At 36.6% G+C, this 13006-nt stretch overlaps 1 protein-coding gene across 1 annotated transcript in view; it reads left to right on the top strand.

Annotated features, from left to right (window-relative positions):
- LOC128544935 (deleted in malignant brain tumors 1 protein-like) overlaps positions 1–13006 on the top strand; it is a 217951-nt gene that overhangs the window by 6112 nt on the left and 198833 nt on the right. Inside the window, exons 2-6 of the mRNA XM_053515248.1 lie at positions 4028–4057; positions 8570–8884; positions 10507–10821; positions 10935–11213; positions 11339–11638. Coding sequence (XP_053371223.1) covers positions 4028–4057; positions 8570–8884; positions 10507–10821; positions 10935–11213; positions 11339–11638 — 1239 coding nt within the window. The remainder of the gene's footprint in view (positions 1–4027; positions 4058–8569; positions 8885–10506; positions 10822–10934; positions 11214–11338; positions 11639–13006) is intronic.

Raw genomic sequence — 13006 nt, 5'->3', positions numbered from 1 at the left:
TGCTTACCAGCGACCGGCAGAAGGATTGGGATGAACATTTGCCTCTCGTGCTTTGGGCCTATCGCACAGCAGTGCAGGAGTCCTCACAGTTTACGCCAGCGGCGTTAATGTTCGTTCGCGAGTTGCGCACGCCCGTGGACCTTGTGTTCGGGCCACCTCCCCAGTTGGATTTACCCACGAAGCCGGGGTTGGATTATTTTTGTTCGCTGAAAGACAAACTATTCCGTGTCCACGAGTTGCCGTGTAGACACTTGGTGAGCCGACGCCGGTGTTAAGCAGCGCTGCGTGTATGATACCCACAGCCGGGGCCGAGATTTTGCTACTGGGGAGCAGGTTTGGGTGTATTCCCCTGGAAGGAAAAGGGGGCTCTCGCCTAAGCTCATGTCTCACTGGGTGGGCCCAGTCATTGCCCAGCTCTCCGATGTAGTCTACCAGGTGCGGTTGACGGGGCAGTCGCGAGTGGTCGCTCCCTATTGCGAGCGACCGTCTCGCTCCCTATCAGCCCAACGCCAGTGAAACATCGAACTCTGTGGAGGCCGGTCCGCCTCAGGAAGAGGGCTGCGCCCCTCCTTCCCCAGCAAAAAGACTCCGGGGTTCACAACGCCAGCGCCGAGCACCGTCACGCCTCCTAGACTGAGTTCGCCATGGTGACCGGGGACGGTCACTGCTCAGGTGGGGGCAGTGTGGCGTGGGCAGGGGTTTTGATTGGCAACCATCATGCTTTGCGGGAGGGGTTGTTATGTGTTCACCCTGTTGGGGAAAGGTGTTTGGGTTAGTGGCTTCGGCCAGGTTGTGTGTGTGTGTTAGAGGTGTGTTATTGACTGTGGAATGTGCTGTTTGTGCTTTTTTGTGCCTTAGCTGAATAAATTACTCCCAGCCATTTGCATTGGGCAGCAGGGTAGCTCACTCGTCTCTCCAGGTTCCTTCTTAGTGGTGAAAAACGCTACAATACTAACAAAAAATTGTACCATCAGTTAATATATAAAAAGTATACTAACATCATGCTTTTACCAAATTTTGGAATTAAATTTTAAATATATCTAAAAATAATTGTATTATAGTACACTTTCCAAAAACATATTATTGGAAAATATACTTTAAGTGAAAGGTTGGTCTAATTTCCAAAGTATACTTATTTAAACTTGTTTTTTTAATTTATTTTTGGTATATTTTTTTAAAAATATGCTCGAAATAATCATTGTACAAATGTACAGAAAGTATACATTAGAAAACAATTTTTAATATTCGGTAGTCTCTGTATATTATCAGTTAAATTTAAAAGTACTTAAATTTAGTGCACTACTCTCTCGTGCTTTTAGACTCGTTTCTGCACGTTGAATCTCTCTCCCGCGCGCGATGTTAAACTCGTTTTTGTGCGCTGAAATTCTTTTTTTCCTGTTCAAGATAATTTATGTTTTCACTCTCTCACTCTTCTATGCGCTCACAGAATAAAGTGACACACTGCAGCAGTGTGATACAGTATCTCTGTATCTATTCCAGCCAACCATAGACTAGAATCGGCGCCACATCAGCTAATCAGAGATTGTAGGCGGGCAGATTCGGACTGTCCGCTTTCTGATTGTCTCCCCAGTCCTCCACTTCTAGTTTGAATTAACGACAGGAAGCTGCATCATCGCATGCGTTAGTTCGTATCGTTATTATTTTATTTTCATCGGCATAAGGTAAATTTAACGGTTTGTGTTAGGTAATTTGTAATTAAGTCCATACTTTAAACTATAGAATGTATTGTCTAATGTGTTGTTGCTAAATCTCATGTACTTTGCTTGTGGTATAATGGCTCCGTAGCTCTCGGCCTGTTTTCAGTCTCTGTGTAACAGAATCAACACACCAGGTTTAAACTAATACTGTACCTGTATACTCTAATACTGATGTCTGTCTGTGTCCACACACCAGGTTTAAACTAATACTGTACCTGTATACTCTAATACTAATGTCTGTCTGTGTTCAGACTACAGTTTAAATTTTAGTTTGTGTGTTTGTTAAATACAAATAAACTATAGGACAGTTTTTTGTAACCTTGTGCAAATTAAATCTGTTGAACTCATGAATAAAATCTTCCTCATAATTACTGTATTAATGTAATGTGTTTTAAAAACATGTTATAGTGTAGAAAATACATTTAGCATTTGTAAATTATCCTAAACACCTTTAGTGTACTGGTAATACATTTGCAATACTGTAATATAGAAGGTTTTATGTACTGTATGATATAATAAAGTATATTTGTATTAACCTCACGGTGTACTTTTTTAGTATTTGTAATTGACCAGAAGTATAACAGCTACTGCTGTAATAAAAATATATACTCATAGTATATTAATCATGTTTTGTAACACAGTAAAAATAGCTGTAATGTACTTATAACATATTAAATATATACTTAAATTGTATTAATTACTGTCAGGTATGTACGTTAGTACACACACAGGCATATACTTTAAGTGTACTAAGTATACTTAAAGTTGTTCCACTTTAGCACACAAAAGTATACTTAATACACTTAAAATTGTGCTTTTGTACAATTTAATTACAACTTAAATACACTTAGTACAAAATTAGTTCTTCCAAAATAGCAAACTTCAAGTATACTAGTCATTAGTCTGGCTGCAAGTACATTTAAGTATGCTTTGGCATGCTAGGATTTAATATACTTAGTATACTTTTTTTTTTTTTTTTTTTTACTAGGGAAGAGCTGTCAAAACTGACAATTTGGGGACCATTAAGAATTGCATTAAAGGACTGAAATAAATTAAAATTTGATTTGTCACATACACAGTCATATAAGTACAATATGCAGTGAAATGCTTAGACAACTGCCTGTGACCTTAAAATAAATTACTGTAAATAGGAAATAAATATGAAAAAGAAAATAGAAGGTGAATTTAACTAAGAAAGAATAAAATAACATAAAATAAAATATAAAATAAAATAACTACAAAATATAAGAAAAATATATAAAAAATTTAGAAAAATAAGAAAAACAGCTATACAATATAGAAATATAGAAAATGGAAGAAATATGGAATTTAGCAATCCACGCTCTTGATTTAGTAATTGTTGTGATTGCTTGGTCTTGTTTTTCTAACCATGACACCTCCCAGGTTCCAAACTTACAGTATGTGTTTCTCCTATTTTATATGAACATCTTTTATTTTTAGAGGAACCAATTCCTGTACATGAACAAACACAGGTCCATATACAAAAACAAGACAATAAACAGCATACTGGCTGCAAATTTCCAACAGACTGATCACACACACACTCGCACACACACTATAGTTTTAACAGGACTGTGTAACCGAAGCACAGAGCTTTTATTCCCCCAAACTGGATCAGTGATGTGTTTAATTTCTTTAGCAGAACTGCAGAGGTTAATTAAAACCCTTAAAACTCAAGTGGCACAGATGTGCTTATATGAAAGCCTTGCTGGTGTGTGTTAACAGTGTATTTCTGTTTTCGGATATTTCAGGTAAAAGGAAAAGTGTTATTACTTTTATAAAGGGTATATACCCTAGGGTAAATAGGGTATATACCCTAGGTAAATTTACCATTACCAAAATACGGCATTGCAAATACGGAATGGCATTGCAGAAATGTACCACTCTTAAATTATATTGTTATTATGGTCATAGAAACAACTAAAAACAGAAAGAAAATACATGATAATATATATCTGTGCTATTTCTTTGCCTATGCAACCTTTTTTTTTTTTTGCCCAGTCATGTTTGTGTAGTTGCTTACAATTAACTACAATTAACTTCATCATACTGCCTATCTAGAGCTAGTAAAAAGTATGTCACTCTATACTGCACATTCCTGAGCCCTTTATATTTGTATTAAATAAACAGCAAAACAAATTATGGCTAAAATGCTCAGTTTTTTAAGGGCTATAGTAACACTGGTGTTTGGGTTGTGAATAATATGAAAGCACAATCTAATTCTAACACAGCATTAGGTTTTTACACCATGATTTTAATGAAATTCTCCTTTTTTATTTGCTCCCCAGTCAGTGTTCTTGCAGCTTCTCTGTTGGCTGGTAAGTGCATCTTAAATAACTTAGATTTACTCTGTAGATCAGGTGTATCAAACTCAAATTATGCCCAGGAATTTCATAAAGATTTATTTAACATTTTATTTTATGTCGTGAACTACTGCTATTAAAGATACAGTACATAAGATGAGTCAAAATTGGTTAATTAAGCAATATCACAGACCTTGAGCATGATATTTCTTTCATACAACAGTTCCACAAACACCATGTACAGTATTATCAACAGACTATGATTTTATATAATTATTTATCCAGTTATTTTGTTCCTCCAGCACATACTGTAGCCTTCTGCAACTGGTGTAACTCACTAACCGCGACTGCAGAAGCTGCTGACTGACAGTTAGTTACTGAGAGCTGGTGTAATTAACATGGGTGAAATTAGTTTAAAATCTTTATGGGAATTATGTAGATCTCTGCCTAAAGTTTAACCTGCACCATAAGTGCATAAGTCAAAATGTTAAGTAAAAGCGATGCTATGAACAGTTATGTGCTGGATTTAATAATCGACTTAAAAATAAGCTACTAATGCGCTACTGTCTCAATGTAAACAAACACCTGCACCACTCTCTCTCTCTCTCACTCACTCACTCACTCGCCTTCTTTACCGCTTTATCATGTATTCGTGGTCGCGGAGTCTATCCCAGGAGGGATAACCTATCCCAGGAGGCTTAGGGCGCGAGGCAGGGGTACATCCTGGACAGGGTGCCAATCCATTACAGGGCACACACACATACACAAACTCATTGGCGATGCCAATTAGCCTAACCTGCATATCTTTGGACTGGAAACCAGATTACACCTGCACCAATAGATATTACAGATTTTTACAGACGCTAGGACATATTTCTCAATACTTAGGTCACTTTTGCAAAACTCTTCACACAATTCTCCTAACTGACTTTCAGCTTGGCAAAGCAGTTCATTTTACATTTAAAATGCACTACAACTAGCAAAACACTTTATTCAGGTCTCAAATAAACTCATTCTTCCCGGACACTAGCAAAGGTCGACAGCCGACAAACACACTGTCACCCACAAAACAATGATCTAAAAAACACTAACAACATGCAGCATTACACAATGTTTTCTTGTGTAAAATAAGGACACATCTCTGTTATAATTGCAATATTCAGCAATACAAACCTATTCAGCAGTTGTCTCCGTTTGTAATGAAATTAAAAGAGTAACACCTGTGTAGATGTTCATCTACAATGAGAATCAGCTGTGGCTGGTTTAACTGCATTTTTAGATTTAAAATATGTTTCAATAAAATATTGCTGTTGAATTTTGCTGTTTTGTTCAGTTTTGCATTATGTTATTGTTTTGAATATAAGTTTAACAGTTTTGAAAACAGTATGTAAGCACGTGCAAAATGTCCTGTACGTACAAAGATTTTTGGCAGTTGTTGTGTCTGAGTGAGAAAAGAATTCATGAAATTTGAGAGATGTAGACATTGGATGCATTTTGTGCCAAAACAATAATAATTGATCCTCAGTTTAGCCCACATAGACTCCTGTTGTGCTCACTGCGTGAAGAGTTTTGCAAAAGTGACCTTAGTATTAAGAAATGTGTCCTAGCGTCTGTAAAAAACTGTAATTAGAAAAGAGGTGTGTTTTTTTGTGTGTGTCTAATGTGTGTATGAGTGTGTGCATGTGTGTGTGTTAACATTTGTGATGTGTGTGTAAGTATGTACAATAGGCCGTAGATGCTGGGCAAAAAAGCATCACACTATGATATTCCTTAATGTGATGTCACTGAATGTCACTTGTGTATGTGTGTATGTGTGTGTGATGTATGAGATGTGTCTGCCAATTTTCATGTGTTTTTGCGCATGTTAAGACCCCTAAAAGCCCAAAAAGGTAGAAAAACTAAAGGCTATAGTGCTTGGGCAATAATATAGTTGTAAGCAACGATGTGACCAAGCACCCTGTGCCATCGCCACGTAACGGCTTGAACGCTTCACACATTATAGGGCTGATGTCAGTTTAGCCCCTAAATATTTGTTGAATGCGTTACTGTGTGTGTGTGCGCGTGTGTGTTTGTGTGCGTGTGTGTGTGTGTGTGTTTGAGAAAGAGAGAAAGGGTTAGTGTGTGTGTGAGAGGGGTGTGTGTGTGTGTGTCTGTGTGTGAGACGGGTGGGTGTGTCTGTGTGTGTGATGAGTAAATGTGTTTGTGCATGTGTGTGTGTTCTGTGTAGTCTGTGTGTTAAAATTTGTGATGTGTGTGTAAGAAATGTGACACTATGATGTTACTCAATGTGATTTTACTCAATTTGATGTCATTGAACATGTCACTGGATATAATGTCACTCAATATAATGTCACACAGGAAGTTATAAATTACTTTTCACCTTTTCTGTTAAGTAGAGCCCATGACATGCAGTGTGAAATTGTTTAGCTGAACTCTAACTGTGTACCTGGTTTCGTGTGCTATGCAGCTATGAGCTATGCAGAAAAATCTCTTGTGAGGGCCCCACGGGCGTAGCCTCTTATGCATCCCAATGGCAACAGATTCTACACTGTCTGCCAATTTTCATGTGTTTGTGAGCATGTTAAGACCCCCAAAAAGCCCAAAAGGGCTTAAATCCTAAGCAAAGCAAGAGGGTCCTGTGCACCCTATAGTGCTTGGGCCCTAATAATAATATTAATATAGTATCACTTATTTTATTGAAGCTGATCAGCTTATTTTAGGTTTAACCGTTTAACTCTCTCTACAAACTTTTTACCCAACAATGATGGATAATTACATAGTTTAGTGTGTAGTTTAGTTGTATAGTATAATACTTAATATAGTTCTCAGCGTGCCATATACAGTAGGTAATACTAAATACTCCAAAAATTAATTAGCTTGTAGAGCAACCTTTAACACCATTAACTCCCAGTAAGCATTTCCTGTTTGACCTTATCAGTCTCTTACATCATTTTTTATTTTTTTATTTAGACAAATTCTTCTTTTCAGCTTCGTTTCATTGAGGTTTTTGGGAATTTACATTTGCACACCTCTCTTAAGGTCCACAGCATTTACGTTGGGTTGAGGTCTGTGTTTTGACCGGGCCATTACAAAACCTTTATTCTTTTGTTTTTCAGAAACCATGATGTAGTTTTACTGGTGTGCTTTAGTTCATTGTCCTGTTGCATAACTTAGCTGTTGGACAGATGACCTCACATTTACCTCCAGAATTCTCTAGAATACAGAGGAGTTCATGGTTGGATTATTGACCGCAAGGAGCCCAGGTCCTGTGCATGCAAAACAAGCCAGAATCATAACTCCTCCACCTCTGTGCTTGGCAGTAGATACGAGGTGTTTCTGCTAAAATTCTGTTTGATTTTCCTCACACATGGCACTGGCCAAACAACTCTCCTTTCATCTCATCTGTCCATAAGACATTGTTTCAGATGTCTGGTGCTTTTATTAGATGGGGTTTTGCAAATCTTCCGTGTTTTTTTTAAACAGAACAGGTTTCTCCTTGCAACCCTTCCAAACAAACCATACCTGTTTAGTCTTTTTCTAATTGGGCTGTTATGGATTAAGATTTAGCATGGTGAGTGAGGCCTGTAGGGTCTGAGGTGGAACTTTTGCACAATGGATTGAATGTCCCAGCACCTTCACTGGAAACATTTTTAAATAAGATGTTTGAAGATGATTTTATAAACCTTTTTAAATTGCTATGCAGCAACAATTGCTTCTTTTAGACCATAAAGCCATTGCTTTTATTTTGAAGTTACCAGCCTCACAAATCACCAGTTAACAGCACGTCAGATTAGAGCCTTTATTTATTCAAATATAGTAAATTAATAATAATAATAATAATAATAATAATAATAATAGTAATAATAATAATAATTCTCATTATTATTATTATTATTATTATTATTATTATTATTATTGTTGTTGTTGTTGTTATCATTATTATTATTATTATTATTACCTGTATTAGTAGTAGTAGTAGTAGTAGTAGTAGTAGTATGATTAGTATACATTAATATATTTTTAAAACATTTATTTGTAATTTTTCTTTTCACATATTGAGTCTTTTATTTCTTTTCATTTCAATGTTGTACAGCATTTTGGTCAGGTTTTTCGCTTTTAAATATGCTTTAAATAATTTTGACATTGACTTTGTCTCAGCTTAGTAATCTGTGTTTGCAATTAAGATTTTAATTCCTCTAATTCATTCACATGGAATTATTAAACCAAGAGCATAAATTTAATACTCCATTGTTATTGTTATTCTTGTGCATGGTTTAGTGTTTTACAAGGCCAACTGTATAGCCAGCTAAATATTTAAAACTGGGAAATGTTATTTTAAATGTTAACTTTAATATATGTATTTAATCACAGGAGATAAAGTTCTACTTTAAATAATGTTCATTATTCATTATTTAAAAGCCCTGAAATAATTTTGAGAACAGTTTAGGAATGATAGAAATTGATTCATATTAGTTAAATTAGATTAGTTGTTCATTCATAATATAAAAATTGTGCCGTTTTTCTCAGATGGCGCTAATATACGACTCGTGGGTGGCAGTAACTCCTGGTCTGGTAGAGTGGAAGTCTATTATAATAACCAGTGGGGAACAGTGTGTGATGATGACTGGGACATGAATGATGCACAGGTGGTGTGTAGACAGCTTGGATGTGGTAATGCTGTCAGCGCTCATCAAAGTGCCGCCTTTGGTCAGGGAAGTGACCCAATATGGATGGATAATGTTCAGTGTTCAGGAAGTGAAAGCAACATCACACAGTGCTCTCATAGGGGATTTGGAATACACGACTGTGGCCATAATGAAGATGCTGGTGTTACTTGTGCAGGTAAAAAAAAAACAAAAAAACTATATAATGACCTTGTATGGCGTATAACATGAAATTTAATTCTTTCATTACCAAAAACTAAGAAAATTAATAAAATTATAGCAATAAAACATGAATTTTACATACAAATTACTTTATTTTTCATTGTATATAAGTGCCATCTTATCTTGTTTCTATTCTTGTTTTTTAATAGCACATGGTAGACACAAAACTTGATCATTAGTAAAAACCTTCTTTTTTTCACATAATAATGAAGCTCAGAGTAAGATCAAGCCGGTGAATAGTACACATAACTGTTGTGAGGAAGAGGAGATCCAGCACAGAGTCAAGTGAGGAACATTTCTAGGCCTTAGAGAAAAAAAATGGAACCAGAACACTCAATGCAGCACACACACAAAAACACACACACGTAAGAGTTTAGTGTCCTTTTGGAACTTTTGGAACTCAAAGGAGATCAAGCTGTTGTATTTATATCACCAAAATTGTGGAATAGTCTATTCCTCCTGATTAGGGCTGCACCAACCTAGCAACGTCCAGACTAAAATTACTGTACAAGAGATATTGTATTTTAATAATAAAATTATGTTTATAATAATAATAATAATAATAATAATAATAATAATAATATTTTGTAAAAACTGTGAAATATTTTTTTGTATTTTGGTTTAATGTAATAACTTTGTTATCCTTGTTTTTCACAAGTATCTTGTCTAAATTATGTTCATTATTCATCATATAAAAGCCATGTCATCATTTTAAGAACAGTTTAGGAGTAATACAAATTGATTTATATTAGTTCAAGTCCTGTAATATTGCAATTATATTAGAATCATTATCATTAATTGATATGAAACCTTTCTTGTTTGTCTTAGGTGCTCAAATACGACTTGTTGATGGCAGAAACTCCTGCTCTGGTAGAGTGGAAGTCTATTATAATAACCAGTGGGGAACAGTGTGTGATGATGACTGGGACATGAGTGATGCACAGGTGGTGTGTAGACAGCTTGCATGTGGTAATGCTGTTGGAGCTAATCAAAATGCCGCTTTTGGTCAGGGAAGTGGCCCAATATGGATGGATGATGTTGGCTGTTCCGGAAGTGAAAGCTCCATCACACAGTGCTCTCATAGTGGATTTGGAAAACACAACTGTGGCCATGGTGAAGATGCTGGTGTTACTTGCTCAGGTACCAAATACTCTTAAGTTAAAAGGCTAAAGCAAAAATTATTTATAGTGATATTTAATACTTTTCTTACAGAAAACTTTACCATGTCATCAATTACAGGTTTTTAACTTGTTCATGTGGTTTTTATTGAGAGTCTCTGTGTAAGTTGTTACTACAAAAAATATAACAGGCACATTACTATCTAATAAAAAAATTGTTTAAAGGGGCCACATCACTTTTTGTGTTGTATCTACCTAATTCATAATTCATTGTTTTTTATAGCTCATGATCAAACTGGTAGACACAAAACTAAATCATTAAGAAAACCCTTCATTCTTTTTATGTAATACTTAAGTCTTTTATTACTTAAATTTCTAATAGTTTACTTTATAACTCAAGAGCAAAACTTCCCAAACAAATCTAGGAAGGTAAAATACTTTTCTTTTCTGCTAAAATCAGTTCATGATGAGATCAGGCTGGTGAATGGTGCGAGTAACTGTTGTGGTCGAGTAGAGATCCAGCACAAAGCCCAGTGGGGAACAGTGTGTGATCATTCCTGGGACTTAAAGGATGCAGAGGTGGTGTGTAGACAGCGTGGATGTGGTAAAGCAGTCAGCGCTCCTCGTAATGCTCGCTTTGGTCAGGGAAGTGAACCAACCTGGCTGGATGATGTTCAGTGTACAGGAACTGAGAGCTACATAGATCAGTGCTCACACAGAGGATTTGGAGTACATAACTGTGGGCATGGTGAAGATGCTGGGGTGGTGTGCTCAAGTAAGTTGTTATTGTCTGTTGTAGAAGAACCCTGTTTGAAGTGAACACATTTACAAATACATTTAAATTACATATTTAATTTAGAGTAATTAAATATATTACTGCATCATAAGATTTGCAGAGTCCCACACTGACTCGGATCTCCCAAAACTCTGTGGTCTCACCTGGAGAAGTCCTTCAGTTCAGATGTTCCACACCCAGCACAACATGCATCTCTGTAGACTTCAGTTTGTATAAAACTGGGACATTAATAAAGAAGCAAACTGCAGAGACTACAACAACATTTACTCTGACTGTAGATGAATCACATCAGGGCCAGTACACCTGTGACTACACATACAGGGAAAGTAACTCTATATCATCCAGGAGCAGCTCCATTACCATCACTGTGGGTAAGGGACATTTTCTGGGCATTTTACTTGCACCTCTGTTTGTAGTCTGGTTTTGTTATTTTTATTACAGTTCATTTTTAACAAGATTCACACATTTATATTTGAAGTTCCATGTTATTTTCTAGTTGACTTGCAGCAGCCCAATATCTCCTTCAGTGATGCTGATAAACCAGAAGTAACAAGAGGTTACAGCTTCTCCATCAACTGCTTCATGGAACCTCAGTATCCAGGAGGTTCCTTCCACTTGGAGCTCAGTGGATCCAACATCACCAGGACTCAGTCAGCTGTTAACCACTCAGCTGTCTTCCTCTTTCCTGAGGCAGATTTTGTCCATCAGGGAAACTACAGCTGTACTTATGAAGTTAACGTGTCATCACGCACTTTTACCTCCACTGCTACTGAACCCCTGTTCATCTCAGTGAAAGGTATAGTAAAATAAAATTATTATTTTTTGTAAGTGAAACAGTGAAATCCTGAGGCAAAGAAGAATATGTGCCTGTAGTGGTGCCTGGTAGGAACATTGTTTAGAAAGGAACTGTGTGTTGTGAACCTCAAATGTACATCATGCACCAAGAAGACCGGCATCCACTTCCTACAAAGTGACCTTACTTGATCTTGTTCTTTGAAAGCCAATTGTGACAAATCCACAGCATCTATCTGTTCTTGTACATCAGGTGAAATTGATTACGATGCCTTTTAGTAGTACATGATGGGACTTAAGTGCAAAAAGTTAACAACATGTACATGATACAATGTTCCAATAAAAGTAGAGTGATAAAGCAACACATCATCAGTTCATACAATAACAGTGTGTGTGTGTGTGTGTGTGTGTGTGTGTGTGTGCAGCACAATAGAACCTAAATACAACAAGCCATTCTATCTTAGACTTTAACCTTCTTTACTGTTTCTTAATTAGCCTGTACACTATAAATATGACATTGTTGCAACAGACTCTTGGGCCCACATACTGAGAACAACTCAAACAATGGCAAGTCATCCTGATCAGGAAGGTTCTTTTAAAAGATCACATTCATTCCAAAAACACCAGGGATCTTTACCCACTAGCATCCCTCAATGTGGCATTAACCTTTAGTTCAACATCTCACTCTAGGTGGCCAAATGGGACAGTGGCTAACTGATTAGCCACCCCATGCCTCAATCTGTAATACAATTGAATATGTTCTTGACCACATGTCCCCCCACCCCACCCCCCCTACACACACATTCATGTGAAAATATTGGCATCTTTTGCTTTTTTTTCCAGTGCTCCAGTGAAAAGCTTTCTTTCAATACTGCCTTCACCTGGCTGAGTGTAATAATACAAAGCACAGTACATTTTAAAGGTTTTCGTTTTTTGAAGCCTGGTTGTGGGATGTCAGTTTATTGGGGAGGAGAGTTTCCCTCTTTCACACATTGACTAGAAATGGATCCTTGTTCTCCAAGGCAATTTCACCCCTGTGTGTTTTGCAGTTTAATGTTTGAAAAGGTTGCTAATGATGATTTCTATTTTAGCATCTCTGACTCCCTACATTGGTGCTGGAGTGACAGCAGGACTGCTTCTCATCTTAGCTTCAGTCATCATTTGCTTGTTAAAGAAAAAGAAAAGACAGGACTTTCAGCCAGAGAAGCAGGAAACACAGCGTGAGTTGCAAAAGAAATAAATGTTTTACAATATAAAAAACATCTATTTGAAAACAGAATTGACCCAAAGAGTGACTTGTAAAGGGGACACTTTCACAAGGGGATTTCACAGACACTTTCACAGTTAATTAATTAATTAAACTTTAGTAATG

The sequence above is a fragment of the Clarias gariepinus genome, chromosome 16 (genome assembly GCF_024256425.1).
Source record: "Clarias gariepinus isolate MV-2021 ecotype Netherlands chromosome 16, CGAR_prim_01v2, whole genome shotgun sequence".
Lineage (NCBI taxonomy): Eukaryota > Metazoa > Chordata > Actinopteri > Siluriformes > Clariidae > Clarias > Clarias gariepinus.
This window is presented reverse-complemented; position numbering and strand designations above follow the sequence as displayed.